The sequence below is a fragment of the Strigops habroptila genome, chromosome 9 (genome assembly GCF_004027225.2).
Source record: "Strigops habroptila isolate Jane chromosome 9, bStrHab1.2.pri, whole genome shotgun sequence".
Lineage (NCBI taxonomy): Eukaryota > Metazoa > Chordata > Aves > Psittaciformes > Psittacidae > Strigops > Strigops habroptila.
In genome coordinates, this window is record NC_044285.2 from 26,564,589 (window position 1) to 26,583,069 (window position 18,481).

Sequence of the window (18,481 nt, forward strand, 5' to 3'; positions counted from 1 at the left end):
ACTCTAAAAACAGCTTTTAAAACAAAAGCTGATGGTACATGCAGTTGAAGAAAGGGTATATGTTCGCCACACAGTGAATAAAGAGATTCTGTGTTCCTCTCCATATTAAAACACCTTTACTTTTCAGTGTGAAAGATCTACCCTTCCATCAGCATAGAAAATCCAGTTAGATTTTGTGGTGACAGCAGGAGTATAAGATGCCCTTTTTCCTCAGATTACATGGCTAGCAATTTGCTGGGAAAAGAGAGATGTGTGAAATTAGTATTTCGAGTGCATTTTTCATCTATGAATCTTGTTTACTCATTTCAAATTTCACACAGGATATCTTGAAGAAGGAATTCCAGGAAGCATTTAAAAGCTGCAAGGGATGCCCCAGGATTTTACAGAGGCAGCACAGTAATTTGGGTTAGGGAATGAATTACCATTACTCTACAAGAACAGCATTTCTGAAGGAAAAATAGTGCAAAAAGTTCTTCAAGGGGAGTTCGCTCTTTGTCTTCTCCCATGGGAATCAGACCCCAAAAGTCAGGGAAAAGGCTCTCATAAATTCCAAACTAAATGATACGAAATGATAGCATGATATGAAGATAAATCCTGGCACCTTCCCAACGAAGACTGTAAACTCTCATAAAGACGACCTCTTTGGCTCCCCACAGAAAAATGAATTAATATTGTAAGAGCAGTTTATCGAATGTATGTCAAGACTCCTTGAGTCAGAGCATTTTATGGTATAATAGAAAGACATGATCAATTGCACTTCAGCAAATGATAGCTATCAAAGTAGCTAAAATCAAGGGAGGGACAATGCATGGTTAAAAATAGCAGAACATCCTCACTTCAGTTTTGGACCAAAGAAATCTCAGCCACATTACATAAATGAACAATGGAACATTATTAACATTGGAGAAAATAAGTTTCAGCAAATTTATATCCTAAAAATGACAGCTAGCCACAATGAAATACTCCTGATAACTGTTCCTTAGCATCATCCTCATCAGCGGATGATGAACTGGCCTCAACTCTTTCAATACAGCCAATCTTACACATCAATACACTATTTCCTGAAGGGCCATGTAAGCCACAGAATACAAATGCTCCATTTAAAAATAATTTTTAGACATTAGTATTCCAAAGAAAAAGATCCAGCTGCATTCTAAAGTAGTTCTGTCTTTCTAAGTTTGTGAACAGAAAAATCTAAGTAAATCTCAAAGTTGAGCAGTCTATGCGAGGAAAGATTTAAGGCTTCAGAATACGGTAACATTGTCCCATGTGTCCTTGCTTTTTACCTCAGCTGGGAATAAACAAATTACTGAATTAACAGGAGGAGGTAGAACATTTGACTCTGCCTTTGTGGACCACAGTTACTGTCCCACCTTTATCTAACCTCTGCCTTCATCACTGAATCACAAAATAGAAGCACAGAGTAATTTAGGTTAGAAGAGATACCAGGGGGTCATCTGTTCCCACTCCCCACCCACAGCAGGGCCGACTTTAATGTTGGATCAGGTTGTTCAGGGCCTTGTCCAGTCAAGTTTTGAATGTCCTCCCAGCGCATCCAAGGATGTTTAAAAACACACAGCAATGCCAACAACTGAACTTTCCTAGCCTCTGTGCCTTGTGGGGACAGTGATGTGATGAATAAAATTAATTACTACAGGGTTTTGTTGTTGGGTTTTTTGGGGGTTTGGCTTTTTGTTGCTCTTGTGGTTTTTGGTTGGGTTTTTTTTTTTTAAATTCTGGCATTAAATATGAAAAGCATCTCATTGGTTCAGTCCTGTTCCTGTTAAAAAAAATACTTCAAATTGCTTGTCTCTGGTTTTAGGTCATGTCACGTTACTGTGGATTGTCACTACAGCTAACTCTAAAATATCTTATTCCCTCATGTGGGCATAACTCTTTAGTATGAGCAGAGGTGAGACCAACACAACTAACTTTTCAAACACATCTTTGCTGAATTTTGACATGTGGCATGACAGAAAATTCCAGCAAAGTGAGTCACACAGTGTAATGTATGTACTAGAATTAATGGAGAACTATGTGGACTAAGTACTGAGAACACTATCAATCAGCATGACATCATGCTCCAAGAGTGTATTTCTGTGTGAGATGAAATATTATTTCCAATTATTGGAATGCCATGATAAAGAGGAAACATAACTTACCTATTCATTTCTTCAAGGCAGTCTGTTGCAAAGTAGAAGCTCTTTATTTTGGGGTGGCATGCTTTGAAGGCACTATGAAATAAACACAAAGAATAAAAAATACCTTTTATTTCAGACAGTTTGTCTACAAATATGCAAGACTGACCTGCTCTGTGATTCCTCATCATGTTACGGGTTTCATAGCCATTTTGAACTTTCAGTCTGAATCTTGCTGGATAAACTTACAGATGGATTCCTGCTGATCTGATTACATCTACATTTGCAAACCTAACTCCTACTTTGTAAAAATTTCAAAACCCCTTGAATGACTTAGAAATATAAATCCTTTCAATAACCACTGATCTTATACATCTGATAAATTCTTGGGTGAATTTAAAAATCTTATTGAGTATATTTAACTACATCTTAGGTGTAGTCCAAAGATCAACTAAAGGAATACGAATTTAATCCCACCATCTCTTCTCATATATTTAGATGACTCTGTTTTGTCTCCTACTTAAAGAAACATAGAAGGCTGCCAATTTATTGTTATAACTGTGTCATGTCTTTATTGTAACTTTGACTCTGAAGATATGCATGAATTTATCCAATTTTTTTATGTAGATGAGGAAGAGAAGGAATATAAAGATGAATAACCAGCCAGTAATTGTATTCAACTGGAGATCACATCTGAAATACAGGATACTCAAATTCTTTTTACTTAGCCATAAGACTGTAAGATCTCTAGAATAAACTTAAGTAATGTTTCCTAAATTTGATACAATATATTTAAAATCCCTAATTATAATATTGATTCAATTTGAGTTTAACAGAAGCAGTATGGAAAGTTCCAGGCAATGTAAGTGGCAGGTTTGCTTTGTTTGAAAGCAGATAATAATAGAGAAGCTCCTTAGAGAGTCTTTAAATAGTTACTTCTAATTCCAGCAATTGTTTTGTCAAGTTACTCTAAAACCAACCATAACCCAAGTAGATGAGTGTTTTATTAATTGTTATGATTTACTGTAGTATTCAGAGACAAAAATAAAAGCTGAAGAAGCTTCACTGGGCACACTGACTTTCTTATGTATATTATTAATAAAAATGTATACAGTACCAGGCTTTCCTAACAGATGTTTTAAAGACAAATGAAGTAACAGCAGTTGTATTTATGTGGTTTCCTTTTTCATGAAATTAGATTTATATTAAGGGTAAGTTTACCTTTGCACAGAGGGTCATCATAAAACGTCTAAATTCCATAAAAGAAGAGTTGAGAGATATGCAAATGTTTCGGCATCTGGACATTGATAATTGCTACTGCAGATCCTCATCTCCTTAGCTACTTGTGTTTTACAAATGAAAATTGTGAGTGCATGGGAAATCCCGAACAGGGAGGAAACCTTCCTCATGCCCACTAGATGGCATACACTTGTTAATTATATCTGCTGAATGGTAAGATTTTAGTGCAAGGGATTTTGATCATTAGCTTTAAATATACTCTGATCAAATTTATGATTTGGTTTACCTTATTAGTGTAATATAATTTTAGTGACAAAAATTCTTATCGTTCTTAGTCTCCTGCTTCTTAATGCAGAACTTTTTACTCCCCTTATGCCAGCTGACTACCAGCAACTCCAACTGCTCTAGCAAAACTGGATATCCACCTGTGAATAAGAAACGCGAAATACTTTTCTATGTCCTTATACACACATATATGTATTAGAATGGTATGTACACACTTACAGAACTTAACTTTTAATACTAAAAATAGAAAGACATTACTAAAGAAATCCTCCTGCATTGTTATACTATTTAAGCATGGTATGCTGTTTTCATGGGTGTATCTTTTGCATCAGCACACAGTCTTCAGTTGGTCTGAACTCTGTGCAACATCTCCACCTTCTAGTGTTTCATTTGCCCAACTGTCTTCCAGTTCTGAGATTTAGGAATTGGCTCAAATTGAAGAGGATTATGTAGTGGATCTAAAGATTCTAATCCTCTTGACTAATCCTGGTAGAGTATCACATGATGGAGTTTCTGCTTGTAAATAGGATTATTTTCCTAGACAGGAAATTTACATACATAAAAGCATTAAATGCCAATATCGGGGATTCAAAGTCAACCTTTTAAAAGTTATAATATTCCAGAGCCTGTGTGATAAACAGAACTGAAATTTGGCTCCACTGTGCTCTTGTAATGTGATGCAATCTATGATTATGGATTTGTATATTACATTCTCACAGGAACCCTACTTCAATTAGGCTACAGAGAGCGGACTGGCTGGAGAGGTGAATCAGGATTCTGCAACACATAAGGCCACTTTCTGGCTTGGTTATTATGGAATTTATGGATGTGTCATAAAATGCAAAAAGAGCAAAATATTTTCAAGGCTATCAGGTCTTCTTGCTTGTGCGAAGGATTTCTCACATGCTAAGTCACAGCGAACAGACTTAATAATTGGATATTACATGTTCCTTAATATCTTTGTGCCTGATATTCTGGTAATTTACTGAAAGGGTGAGCACTTATAGCTGCAATAATGTATTTTACTGTTACATATTTACATACTCTGGAGAAAACAAGTCTTTATTGTTACGAAATGTCAATTCTTGGAAACTTTTTATTTAAATGTTTTGCAGTTCTGTTTCTGAGCTGCAAAACATAACAATAAAACCATTTTCATCTCCCAGAAGTGTCACAAAGATTATTATTAGGGAAGCATTTAGATATGCTAGCATTAAGAACTGCAGAAAAGTCTCTAGGGAAATTTAGATATATAGAGGAATACGGCTAATGCAGAAGAACAATACCTACATTTTTACCTTTGGCTTTTTTCGGAGGGCCCAAACTGGATGCAGTAATCTAGATCTGGTAATGAGTACCAAGTATAAGGGAATAATCACTTCCTTTATCTATTTCCTGTACTCCAGTTAACACAGGCCTGGAAGCTTTTAGTTTTCCTTCCTGAGGGGGGCTCACTGGTGGCTCAAGTTTGGTTTTCTGCCTACCAAGACTGTCAAGTTCATTTCAGAAGGAGTAATAAAAATTACTGAAGCTGCAGCAACCTTTAGACAACTTCATGTCTACCCATACTATATCAATGACATTTATATAGAATTCGGACTGCACAGTTTCAATCAACAGTATGGTATGTGCTCTCATAAATTCAAGACCTAAATTTGCATTAATTATGCAATGAAAAGTCTCACCAGGTAAAGATTTTTGGAAGTTCAGGCAAAGCACTAGTTAACAATAATTAATTATGTATGTACTTCATCTCAGGGCATTGTAATTATGACTGTCTTTGAAAATAACATGATATTCAGGTCATGCCACATCAGACAAACTTAAATACTAAGATTTCTAATACAGTATAATAATTTTAAATCATGAAGATGAAGGTGTTGCCTAAAAGCAGCGGAAAGCTTTTTGGTGTCAACACAAGAAACCTCCTCTCGCAGGGACAAGGTCATTCTACATCCAAATATAGCCTGGAGAGCTAAACCAGTCTGAGATAATGCCATGATTCATAGAATAATCAGGGTACCTTCATTAAATGCATTAGCGAGGCACATCATCAAACCAAACAGAATAATGCATTCAATTACTATACATTCTTGTGAAATCTTTCTTAAGGCTATTTCATTCAATGTATGCTATGGCCATCAGTAAGTCATTCTATAAAACAGCTCTCTCCATCTGACAGAATAGTGGAAAAGACAAATCTTGGTTATTCTAGTCAGACTTCAAACTCTTCTGTTCAATAAGGTTTGAACATTTCACATTGAAGGCTCTGAAAATAACAGAAATTTGAGGGGAAATCCAAGCTGAGCACCAGAATGTTCTCAGCTTTGATTTTGAGGGAGCTGAAAGAAAACTAATGCTGTGATTTTAGCTGGACTTCTTTATGCACTAAAATACTACATGTACTTTATTTGTTAATTTTATTTTAAAAACAAAGGAACCTACAGAAAAGGAAAAAAAAAAAAAGAAAAAGAACAAAAGGAAAGAACTAGGTTTCTTTTCCCTGTGCTTATTAACTGTTAAGGTAACTGCTTTACTAGCTCCTGCATTAATATTAAAATGGACTCAATCACACACAAGTGAGAGCACAACCACACTTATATTTTCAGATTTCAAGCTTGCAATGATTTTTAGGTTACAAAAACTCCACTGTTAAATGAAAAATTATAATGCTAATGAGAAAGATATCTGAAAGTGGAAGGAAGTGAGAACTGATCCTATAAAATCTGACTTTCACTAGCTTTCCAAAAAGGAGACAAGAAAATCCTAATGGAAATGTTTCCCTCTAGTCTAGCAAAAAGAGTAATGAAGTCGGAGTTAGAACTTCTCCAGAATATGCTGGGTCAAAATGGGCCACTATTACCTTAATTTCATTTGTAACAGGAATTAGGAAGACTCAAACCACAGGAAGTTGTCCCTATGCTCACCAGAACTGTTAGCTTTGCAGTGGATTCAGGCAATGGCAATCATGCTTAGTCCTGTCTGCGCTAGGACAACATAGAGGAGGATAGGTAAGTGCTTTAGAAGTGCAATTAGAGAGGCTGCAGATTACAGCTGGTTGCCACACAAGCAGGGGCCTCCACTCACATATGCTGGATATATTAGACTGTGAGTGGAACACTGGATTTACTTTCTCTGCAGTTTTCAGAAGAGCAGGTAAAATAGGGGCAAAAGTAAGGTGTAGTTTTTACAATGTGGGAAATATATAAATGAGAGTCCTTGAAGGAAGAAATCAAAGGGAAATTCAGCTCAGTGAACAAAGGGAATACTATTAAGGTCTTTATTATGCTTTTAGCCCTGGACCTACCTCTTTTTGAAAGGATTCGAAGCCTGAAGGTACATAGTTTTCAGTAGCGTGCAAAGTTTTAGTTAATCGGACTTTTTCTTGTGCATATACCCTACAGAAATAGTTCTCTAAGAAGTGTTCTGAGGAAATATGTTCTAATGCTTAGAGGAAATCTCTGGAAGCTGTTTCTAGCTCTTCACAATGACCTTCTGTTTGATCTTGGTTAATTCATTGGAATTTGTTAAGTGTTTTATATTCTAACAGAAGAGTATTATTTTTCTGGTATTTTTGTTCAATATAATTATTAATATCTACTCATTCCTTAGAGGCATTTATAGTGCTCAGTTCATGTGTAATATCTATAGTGATACCCTCAGTAAAAAGAATAATAGAAGTATAAATTTCACTGTCTTCTAATTCGCCGACAGACAGTAATAGTAACTCCAGACAAGAACAAGCAATTGAAGACGTTTGATCTGATGAGCAGTCTCTATTGTAATTTATACGGTCAGTATTTTTATTGTACATGTGTTCATAGCTGTAGGACTCATATTTCTCAGCCCAAAATTGCATCTAGTCATTGTACAAGCACAACAGAAATTCAGGATGCTTAGTTATAAGTACGAAAGCTTTATTAAGAGAGTATCTTCAGTACTATTCTATGTAGCACCTCATGGCAGCAAGGCTTAAAAATCCAGATGCAGCATACAGAACACACGTGCAAATAATATAGGAGATAGATACCGGCAAAATGCTAGTCTCAGAGCACTGGGATTGTTCAGTTAAACCTGCTGTTTGACAGCTTTGCACTCCAATCCCAACACTGCTTGCAAACAATTTCCAATGAATGTCTGTTATTAAATATGCCTTAAGTGTGGCAAAGCTGAGCGTATGCTTTTTACTGGGAGCATAATGCAGTAGTAGCAATATGCACAGAAGCAATAACACAATGTTCGTTTTGCATCTGGAACCTAAATATTTTAGCAGTTGAGAATAACACAATATTGGGTATGTAAGCATCGTCCATAAAGGAGGAAATGAAGTTTATATTCACCATCCCTTGTTATGTTATTTTTTTATGGTATTTCCTATGGGAATTGTTTCTTGCACACTTGATTCTTATCAAGATGATCATTCTGAACCTAAGAAAGTTTTATTTGTTGACTAACATATTCATTGTGTTTTGCTTTAACTGCGCTATCTGGATAACTGACCAAATAGTTATCCAACTCTTTGTAAGACAGTATATGGAATTTACATTAAGTTGTATCTTTTATAATAAAGACAAACAATAAAGGTTAAGTGGATCTTTTACGTATATGTTAAGATTTAAAGGTTTTCTGTGAAACAGCCTTCTCTGGACTTTGCCAATTTTCAGTGCTATATATAGTATACTTCCAAGAGTGATCCTTTAATTTACAAGCATAATTTACATGTTACTTACTGTTTTCGTCTGCATTCAATTGCTCTATCTATCCTGAACTCAGGTAAACTAATGAATCCTTCTGCTTTTTCATCCTATCAAATGAGAAGAAAAAGTGGTTGTGAAGAAAAACATAAAGAAGAGAAACAAGCAGTAGCCATTTGGGTCTTATACTAAGAACAACCATCCAATCAATTGAAATACTGAACATTTTCCCCATAATGTTTTCACTGAAAAAAATATATTAACTTTATCACACAGTGTCAATAACTTTTATGAAGTAACTAAACTGATAAGTTTGTAAAGGAGGTGCAGTGATCCTAATTCCCTTTTGCTGAAGATTGCAGAAAACCTTTCAGCACCTAAAATAGCATTCAAGACATTGACAGCTACAGAGAATTCTCAGTTTCTTCATCACATAATTTACATTTTAAAACCATTTTGTGGATGCCTCCTTTTAAAGTCACATTTGTGCAGACCATCTGCCCTGCTAATAGTAATCGAGGAGGTTCCTGCAGTGAGCTCACCAGTGATTATATCACCCACAGACCTGAAACAACGCTGTTTTGGTCTGACAAGAAAACACTAAAAAACTGAGGATAATTATGCTAGTAAAATTGTCCTCTTATGGCAAATGGAAAATATGGAGTAAAATACCAGTAATCAAAGCAGGCTGTAACACTGACAGTTTTGCTTTGGCACTGAGGCTCAATGCATACAAATGGAAGAATAGCAGTCTAAGGAATTTTGGCTTCTCCCCTCCATTATTTTTTCCTACATATATGCAGATTGCACAAGCGTAGGCCCAGTGATTTTCAATAAAATTTTGCCAAGAGCAGCGTTTTACACATGAGAAATTGCCAACTCCACACTAATTCAGCAAAAAGCAAGAGGAACATCTATATAAGAATAACTTTCAGATAAAGAGATCTACAAATTCAGATGTTCACATCTGCTTACATAATACTCAACTAACATGAATGGTTACACTGTATACATCCCCACACACAACTGAAACTAAGGAGAGCTGAATGTGAACACTGTTTTAGTCCAAATAAATGCTATCTGTGGAAAGTATCAGCTACTGACATATTCATTTCTTTAAGAGTGACATGAACATCTGCTATTTTATTAAGCTGGGACATGGACTTGGAAACTTGAAAATATAATTTCAATTAAAGTATTTCCAGCTAAAGCAACCCAGACCTGGCAATTAAAGTGGCAGTTCACTAAAATATCCTACCATGCAGTAAAAATAGACTTTATTCAAAAGAATTATAAAGCTTAAGGTTTCATTTTGGCTTTCTCCAAACATTGAGCATACTTACATTCTGGTTTGTGTACCAGTACAAGGCTGAATCCTTCAGAATAAACCAGTACTTTTTCCATTTCTGAGTGAAGTAACCTTTGGCATCCTTTTTCTTCCATAGCCAACCTTCACAATCTCCATGCCCCAAGTCTTTGCAGGAAATCCGTCTTCTGCTCCCACTCGTTAGAGAGCTCCCTGAGAAGGCAACAATAGTGTGAGACATCTCACTGAATCGAAGAGTGAAAGAACTATATAAATGTGTTACTAGTTTTTAATGATGACTCAACTCAAAATACTTCAAGCCAAATTCTCTCCAGTTTCAGGGAGAGAAAATCGAATGAACAATTTCCAAATTTGACAATGCTTTGCAATTTTGGCTTCAGCATGAATACAAAATAAAAAGGGCCTGGTTTGTGCAATGTTTTATTTAATCTCTAGAGGGTTCATTCCACTTAGGGTTGTGTTTTTATCTGATTAAGATGGGCAGCGTCATTCCAAAGTAAAAATGTATTAATTTAGCCCTCAACCTGAAACTCAGAGAATGACATAATCTATATACAGATGTAGACACTACTACTTCCATATATCTTCTGTTACTACTTTTAGCAATAGAAGGCCTGTCAAATTCTGGGCATTTTTAAACTCAATTTTTATAGTCAATATTTATAGTCAATAAAAAAGAAAGATCATTCACTTCCATAAAAATGCACATGCTTACATGTCTTCTATCCTGAATTTTACTGAACAACAGTTCAGTAAACTGTTTTTTATCTTTACTGCATTCTGTTTAAAAGCCCAGCACCATGAAAAGTTGGGGTTTTTTGGCTTTGTTATTTCAATACGTTCTACTTGAGCAGCTTAAAATTGCAGTGAGCCTTGTAAAGAACAGTTTTTGTCATAATTATGGCATTGTTTTTGATGAAAAAGACTCTGTAGGAGATTTCCTTAAAATGTTAGACATTTCTCTGTGAAAAATCAAGTTTATATTGCTACAAGAATTGTATTTGTCCTACAGTGGAACAATTATATTGTCCTACTGTGAAACAGTAAAGAAATGTAGATGACATCAAAATGCCACTCTTTGTTCTGCAACATTCCACAACCAAGTTCCTAACATTTTGTTCATTTTAGAATAACTGTGCTGTGTCCTAGTCAGGTTTAGAAGTATTAAAAACATATAGTACAATAAAAGGAAAATTTTCATAGAAAGGAGACTGAAGAAACAAATCCAATAAAAAGAGTACAGTGGCCATATACTTTCATACAAATTTATTATGCTGTAACTAGTTTTCATATGGTCACCATTTAAACAGTCTCAAATAGGCCATGAGTTGCTAAGAAAGAGAGAAGAACTTAAGTAAGAAGAAATTTTACCACCAAGTCTAGCAATATTGTACCTTGTAACATATTTCTTTGGTATTCTACTTTGGTTTTTACTATCAAATTTAGAAATATTTTAATTAAGTTGAATTTTGGCATTTGATCCAGATCACTTATTGTAAGAGAAGTCTCATTTTCTAGTTTCAAAATGTTAACATAAGTAAGTTACCTTTTGACCATTTTCTGCTTTTTACCCTGAGGGAAGCGTAATGGAATGACTGTAAGGGGAAAAAAGAAAGTTGTAAAAAACCAATGCAGGTAATAGTAGTAACATGAAAAGGTTGGCATTCACTCCCTTCTCCATGGTTATCTTAGGATCAGTTAACACGGAATCAGTTATCATAGGATCTCATTTTTCTCGTTTTTTTCTTGCTGCCATTATAAACATCATAAAGAAAACAACACAGTGCCACGGCTGCAAATTAAAATCCCTTTTTCCCACAGTTATTAATTACAATTTCATTCAAATCATCAAGGATTCTTTGCAGGAATGGTTATGCAGTAGTTTGAAAACTAAAGATATAAACTCATATGAATGACCTAATAAAATGAATACCTGAAGTTTGTTGTAAGTACACATGAGATAGTTACACAAATACTTATTCAGAAAGAAACATCCATCACAAACATTACACAGTTGATGTGTAAAGTCATGTGCTTGATGACATGTTGAAGTCATCTTCTTTAATTTTTTCCAACTACAGAAAACAAGTAAGTTTTTTAGGTTGGTAGGTTGACAGAATAACTCTGAGGAGAAAAAAATAAATTCTTTCTTTTATGGCTGCATTGTAAAATCGCTCTGGATTCTTAAGAAAAACCTAAAAGCATCTCATTATTTAAAACTTTAAGAAAGCAAGGATACTACTCAAACAATGGTAAAGATTTACCTCAAACATGTAAATGATAAGGGAAAACTTACAAGTCAGTATGACGAAGTAACTGCCTTATTGGTAACCAATGCTGCCATTACCAGTGGAAAAACCAGCAGACATTCACAGCATGATAAACCAGCAGATCCAGGCCAAGAGTAGCATAGAAAGGGCCATTTTTAAATTTTTCTTGACTTTTCCTTTGTGACAGATAACATTCAGCTCTACAGAGGGCGTAGAAGAGGGTGCCTCAGTCCCTGACATCTCCACGCTACTGTAACTCATGGTATGACTGCAGATAATCCCCTCCTCCCAGGGATCACCTGGCTGCTTACCTAACCCTAGAGCAGCCCCTCACCATGCGGTCAAAAAGCAAACACGTGCTACAAAAGTCCTTATTAACAACTGTGGTGAGCATACTAATGAAGTGTTTAAATGTCACAATATTAAAACATAAAATAACTGAGGATTATAATTAAAATTAAAAATTATTTAAATTAATATTCAGGATAATGAAGGATTCCATCTTAAGCACTATAGAAAAGCAACAGCTGGAAACAGGACTCCAAATATTGGAGTTTTATTTTAAATAAAAGTGGAGTAGGGGGGAGTTGTTTTGCACAGGCAGGGACTTGTTTGTAACCCTTCTGCAGTTTAGCCAGTTTACAGTGTTGAGTGGCATGAACATTTTCTAGTGACTTGAAGAAATCAGCAATTCTTGACTCCTGAGGGAGCTGGCTCAGACAACATGGGTGTTCTGTGCTCTGTCTCAGACTGTTCTCCCAGTCAGTCACAGTATATGAATGCTTCAGAAATATATTGTAATTCTGACAGGCGACAAGCTCTGTAAGTGCATATACGTTTTATCACTGTAACACAGCATGTGTTCTCCATTTAAGTTGATAGCTGCAAATCTATCTCTTTGTTTTGAGCACTAGGGAAGACAAAGATTAATGCTTGCTCCTGTGCTATCGGAAATGTATTAAAAAAGTCAGAAAATGAAAAAAACACAAGTAAGTCTGTGACCAAGTATGAAAGATGGACAGCAACACTGGGGCTTTTATTCATGTCTTGCAAGCCACAGCAGCAGTACTGGTCAGACAGATCGTGCCAAGTGGAGTTCTGTGGTGACTGTGACCAAAACAATCTGCTCAATATTCCTCTTTCTGCATAAAAATGCATTAGGACAGAGCAAGTATCTATTTCTGAAAAAGAGATCACCAAATTTGTTCACGATTTAGGCTAAAAAAAAATGGGCATGGAATAAAACCCTGTAATTAAAGTTTTCATATGTGATTACATTTAAGGAACTGCAAGAAAAATGGAACAGCTGGAGGTTACACACATCACGATCCTCACTAGAAACAGGTACGCATCATTCCATATAAAAGTTCTAAAATAATGAAATACAGACACAACAAATCGAGGAGAGCTTGAAATATTAGCTTTTCTAAAAACATAAGTGAATTAGTCTCACTGTGTTTCGTTTATGCACGCATATAATGTATTCACAGCAAGAAAACTGGAGAAAGTAAAAGGTTTGCAATACCTTGGGAAACAGTACTAACTTAGCTCGGCTAACTTACAAAATTCAAGCTTCATATTTTGAGATAAAGGAACTACTATATAATTAACTTTGTGGTAAACACTGTAAGAAAACAGAACTTGCAACTCTAAAATGACTCAGAGTTGCTATGGGAGACAGATGATGTGAGAACATGATATGGTTGTCAGCGTTTAAGTTCTCATCTCAAAACCATAACACAAAGTAGAATGTTAAACAAAATGCACACCCTCCCACCACAACCCAGAAAGCAGCACACCACAGGAGGAAAAAAAAAGAGACAGAACTTAATCTGTGCTACATGAAGTTAAATTAATGAGGCCTCAACATAATCACAGTGTAGTAGGAGGAATGCTGTCACAGAATCACCAAATGAAAAGTTATGCTATGTTTAAAAAATGCCCTGGAGACTAGAGATTCAGTTACCTGTCAGGATGAAGGGAACCAAGCCTATTAATGCAAGACAGGTTGCATGTACCTCTCCTATTTTGAGCCTTAGGAGTTTTTAAGGAAAACTATTAATAAGTTCCAAACAGCCATCAGTGCATTCAGTAGCAAAGTACACAAATCATGGGGCACATATTTGCAGTACCAGGGTCCCAGGGAACAGCCGCAGGTCTGTGTTTTCCAGCAGCAGGCAAGAGAGGGATTGGCAGGTAGGGGCAGCATGTCAATAAACACAACTGCAGGTTTTAAACAAACCACAGAAGATGTATTCATATGTGTCTTGCTACTGTCACTGGTCTTTAGCCTCACTTTGTAAATATTTGGGAGGCAGAATGACATCTGGCAACTCTGAAAAGTTTTTTAGCACCTGCTTAGTGAAAACAGTGTTAAGTTAGAATGAAGAAATATATACACACTGACTTGCTGTGGTCGCACTGAGTATGGAAATTATACCTAGCTTTTTATTTTTAGATGTTTCATAATACAGACAAACACCAAGGTTTGTGATATCTTTCTTTTTTTGTGATGTGTCTTTTAAAAATATGACAATGAATTGAATTGTTGGAGATTTTGGGGGTTTTTTGTTTTTGAAGTGCATTTCTAAATCATTACCTTCCTCATGGATGTGCTTCCTTGATGGTCAATGGCAGAACTTGCATATCTAGGACAGAGAAGAAGGAAGATGTCAAATAACTACACGAAAAAAATAGTCTGAATGAGTAGTGCACACAGACACACGCTCTGCTTTTCCAAATCATTCCAAGTATGCTTACAGATGTGATCATGTATCAAAGCTATTTAAAATACAGCACTTTGAACGGGAGGCCCTTTGGAAACGTAACCATTGTTTTCAATGACCAGTGCTAACGTTATTAAGAAACACAAAACCATTCTTCATATTCTGGTTTAAGAACACATAAATCATCTGGGAATATCTAATTCTGATTCTGGCCTAAAAATACTGGCCAGAAATGCTCAACCCCGATCAGCTAAGATTCCAGAGCAATTAACACAATTCCTCCCTCCTAAGGACTACAGTTTTAGGATACATTAATCACGCTTTGTTGCAGGAGTAACTCTTGTTTGGTTCTTGCAGCACCAACAACATTTAAAACAGGTGTAGTGGATTCCTAGTGCCCAGTCTGAAATAGTAAAGATTAAGTATTTTTAAGCAGGAAAAAGGTAGACATACACATAATTTAGCAATTCTGGTTTAAGAGTAATCATTTCAAAAATGGAACAGCTTACAGATTTGTATTTGAACTGATATTCAGACCTTCAGGAAAGACTCTCATGTGTTCCATATTTTGCAAAGTTGCAAAATGTTATCCCCATGTCATTACAGGCTCAAACCAAGGATAACTCAAATTGGTAGTATGTGTCTTCCTTTGAGTTACTTTTTGGGTATCTTAATTTTAGCAATATATAGAGAATGCCATGGATATCAAAAATGTACTCAGACTTTAAATGCAAAAATACTACCTATGGAGTATCCAAACTTTCTCCTGGAGTTCTTGAAAGGCTAGAGAACAAAGCAGGAAAGCATCACCAGATGCCTTCCTTATAAAATTGCAAACAGTATTGGCCATTGATGGAAACAGGACACTGAATCAGAGTCAACTTTGTCTGATCTAGCACAGAAATTCTTAGACACAATTCCTATGGTTTAGACAAAATTTCATGTTTTCAGAAGTAAGAAAAAGAAGAAATGGGAAAACCCTAAAAAATGTACATTTTTTGTGCATGTCATATAAATAGGAGTGCTAGAATGAGAAAAGAATTGAGGGGAGAAATGGAGAAATTAAAAAAGTAATAATAGGATTGTGGACATTTTTAACATATTCCCAAATTCTGTTGGTCATCATACTATCTGTCTTCAGCCAGCAAGACAAGAAGGGGCATTTTCTCATTAGATGATTTCCATTGTTAGGAGAAATCAAATTTACCAGCAGAAACAACTGCTGCATTGTCAGTTAACAGCACCTCTCAGTCCTGAGTCAAAGGAAATTTCCAGACAGCAGTGAGAAGATGGGATGCATAACATTAAAATTAAAACCATAAAAGTTAATAGACAAGACTTAGAAGCTCTGAGCTGTCTGTAGATTACAAGGATTGAAAGAAACAACTGGAAATCAGAAAAGTTCAGCTTACAACATTTAGTAAAGGAATGGACATATGCCCAAACTGCTGCAAGGCAGATTTTGTCATTACTGCTCCGTTTCTGTCTGCCGATGAGAATGCCATAAATGTACTTCAGCCCTGCTGGGCATTTCCCCCCTCTTTTCTGGTCTGTTTCTTTAATCCTGGCTTTGACCCATCTGGAAAGTGTCAGTTCCAATGCTCCCATTCTTTCTCTCAGCCAATATACAATATGAATAATACATCTGTGTTTTTAGGTAAAAAGTCCTTAGTCAAGTTTTATTTGCTTCCATGCAAACACAATAATGCGGCTCCTTACAGTAATCACAGACTCTTACCAGCAAAAATGTTGTAAAGTTATAGCAGCAGTCTGCAATCAAACTTTTGAAAGCTCTTCAAAAGTTGGCATATTATGAAAGGTCAGAAATGGGTGTTCGAATGTACCATGAGCTTAGTTTTCTTATTTGGGAATAGTTTTCATCAGTGTGGAAGAGGTTTTTTTGGTTTTGTGTTTGTTTTTCCTTTTTTTTAAGATCTTATGTGTATCAAATACTTCTCCCCAAGTCTAATTATTCCTCAAATATTCAGACCTACAGGTCACAGAATAAGAAATACTGATCTTCTCTTCAGACGAGTAAATTATCTATGTGGAAGTGACAGAACCAATTAATTTAGACAGAAGGGAACCCCGGAATGTTGCCTATTCTGGTTGAAATAGTCTGTATCATAATTATTCTTCACCTTTCTTTTTAGGAAAAGAGTTGTTACAGAAGTGAAAGGAAAAAGAAGCAGGAGGGGATGGGAGCAGTATATGCATAATATGGTTATAATGGCCTGGACTGATGCATCTCAAATCAGTTAAAATAGTTGATGATCTCTAAATGCTTGTTTTCTTGCTCATGTGTAATACTGGTTTTGAAACACATGGCAGAATCTAGAGAAAGGAGGAGCAATCACTTATGGGTAACTTATACCAATTAAAAAAAAAACCAAACCACAAATAACAAATCAAACAATTATTTCAGGATGTTTGCAGAAACATTCAATGTGTAGTATGACAAAAAAAGGGAAAATACTACGCAAATAGCTCTAAAAGGCATTTGATTTTGCAATAAAGCTCATTCTAAAATGCTTATTCTATCACACAATTTTCCTCAAATGGATTTCTGAGGTATTCCTGTTTGACAGAAATGTAAAGGATTTGAACAGTGTCTATCCTGTGTTGACATGTTCTGACTAGCTATGTGGCGTATATTGGAATTTCTATGGGTAAAAAGGTTGCCTCCCTCCTTATCCAATCTTCAGAACTCTGATTAAATTATGTTTGTAAGCAAACCAAAATAAATATAAAAAGGGAAGAAGAACTGGAGAAATGCAGGTACTAAGCAGCAAGCACAGATCAAGGTTAAATACAGTTTAACTCTGGTCTCAGTATGGACTCGGTATTCAAGCTGAATGATGCTGCTGAACATAGAAGTAGAAAGGTTAATATGAGTGAGCTAAAAAAGGATGGAAATTACTTTGACCTAGGTGGAAACAAAACACTGAGAATTTAAAGGACTCAAGTAAGTGTGGTGAGTTCCAACTCCTACCTTAAAGCACATGCAAATGAAGTGCAAGTCTAGTGATAAGATTTGTAATCAGGATTTCAAATGAGGAACAGTGTTGCATGATTAGAAAACAGTAATAATGAATCTCTAGAAAACAAATTAGAATGAAAAAACCTAGAAGTATGGGGATAGCAGAAGTACTATATACCAGTTTAACGTGTTTGATAAAAGCTGGAGGAATCAGAATGCAAAGACATACTCAGTAAAAGATTTCTAATGAATGGTGGGAACTGTCACCTACCAAAGACTGAATATGTGAAATTAACGATGTAGCTGCACACATTTCTGCACATTTGCTTTCAGAGCAGTTATATCTATTTAAGAGCAGCACCAGAATGCTGAGTAACCTGCAATTTCTGTTCATACAAAACCTTTTTATAATGAGCATAAGCGACTTGCTATTGCTTCACAAAACAAGTTATCACTAGGCAAGTGCAACTGTGAATACCACCTCCATGTTGACACTCACTCCTCTTTTCCTTTTGAGGAATGCGCTTTCAGTTTCTGCCGTAAAAAGATAACACGTCTTTAATTGTCCCATAAACTCTAGTAAGGAATAGTGTCTTAGCATGTAAAATCTATAGAATATCTACTGAAAACAAGGACTGATTTAAACCAGCTGCATACAAATTAAGCATCCCTTGATCACATAAGCAATGCTCACAAAGAAAATTAAATAAAATAGCTCTTACACAGTATCAGTGCTCTTAATTATGACATCTCAACTGTATCAGAACAAACTGATGTATCTTATTACATTGCCATTGGTGTTAGTTACCTTTTACCTCATCT

The 18,481-nt window shown here is 35.7% G+C and overlaps 1 protein-coding gene across 1 annotated transcript in view; it reads right to left on the reverse strand.

Annotated features, from left to right (window-relative positions):
* Window positions 1-18,481, reverse strand: part of LOC115612715 (connector enhancer of kinase suppressor of ras 2-like) — a 190,965-nt gene that overhangs the window by 18,883 nt on the left and 153,601 nt on the right. Inside the window, exons 15-19 of the mRNA XM_030497350.2 lie at window positions 14,553-14,601; window positions 11,230-11,278; window positions 9,700-9,875; window positions 8,393-8,466; window positions 2,163-2,234 (exon numbers count right to left, since the gene is read on the reverse strand). Coding sequence (XP_030353210.1) covers window positions 2,163-2,234; window positions 8,393-8,466; window positions 9,700-9,875; window positions 11,230-11,278; window positions 14,553-14,601 — 420 coding nt within the window. The remainder of the gene's footprint in view (window positions 1-2,162; window positions 2,235-8,392; window positions 8,467-9,699; window positions 9,876-11,229; window positions 11,279-14,552; window positions 14,602-18,481) is intronic.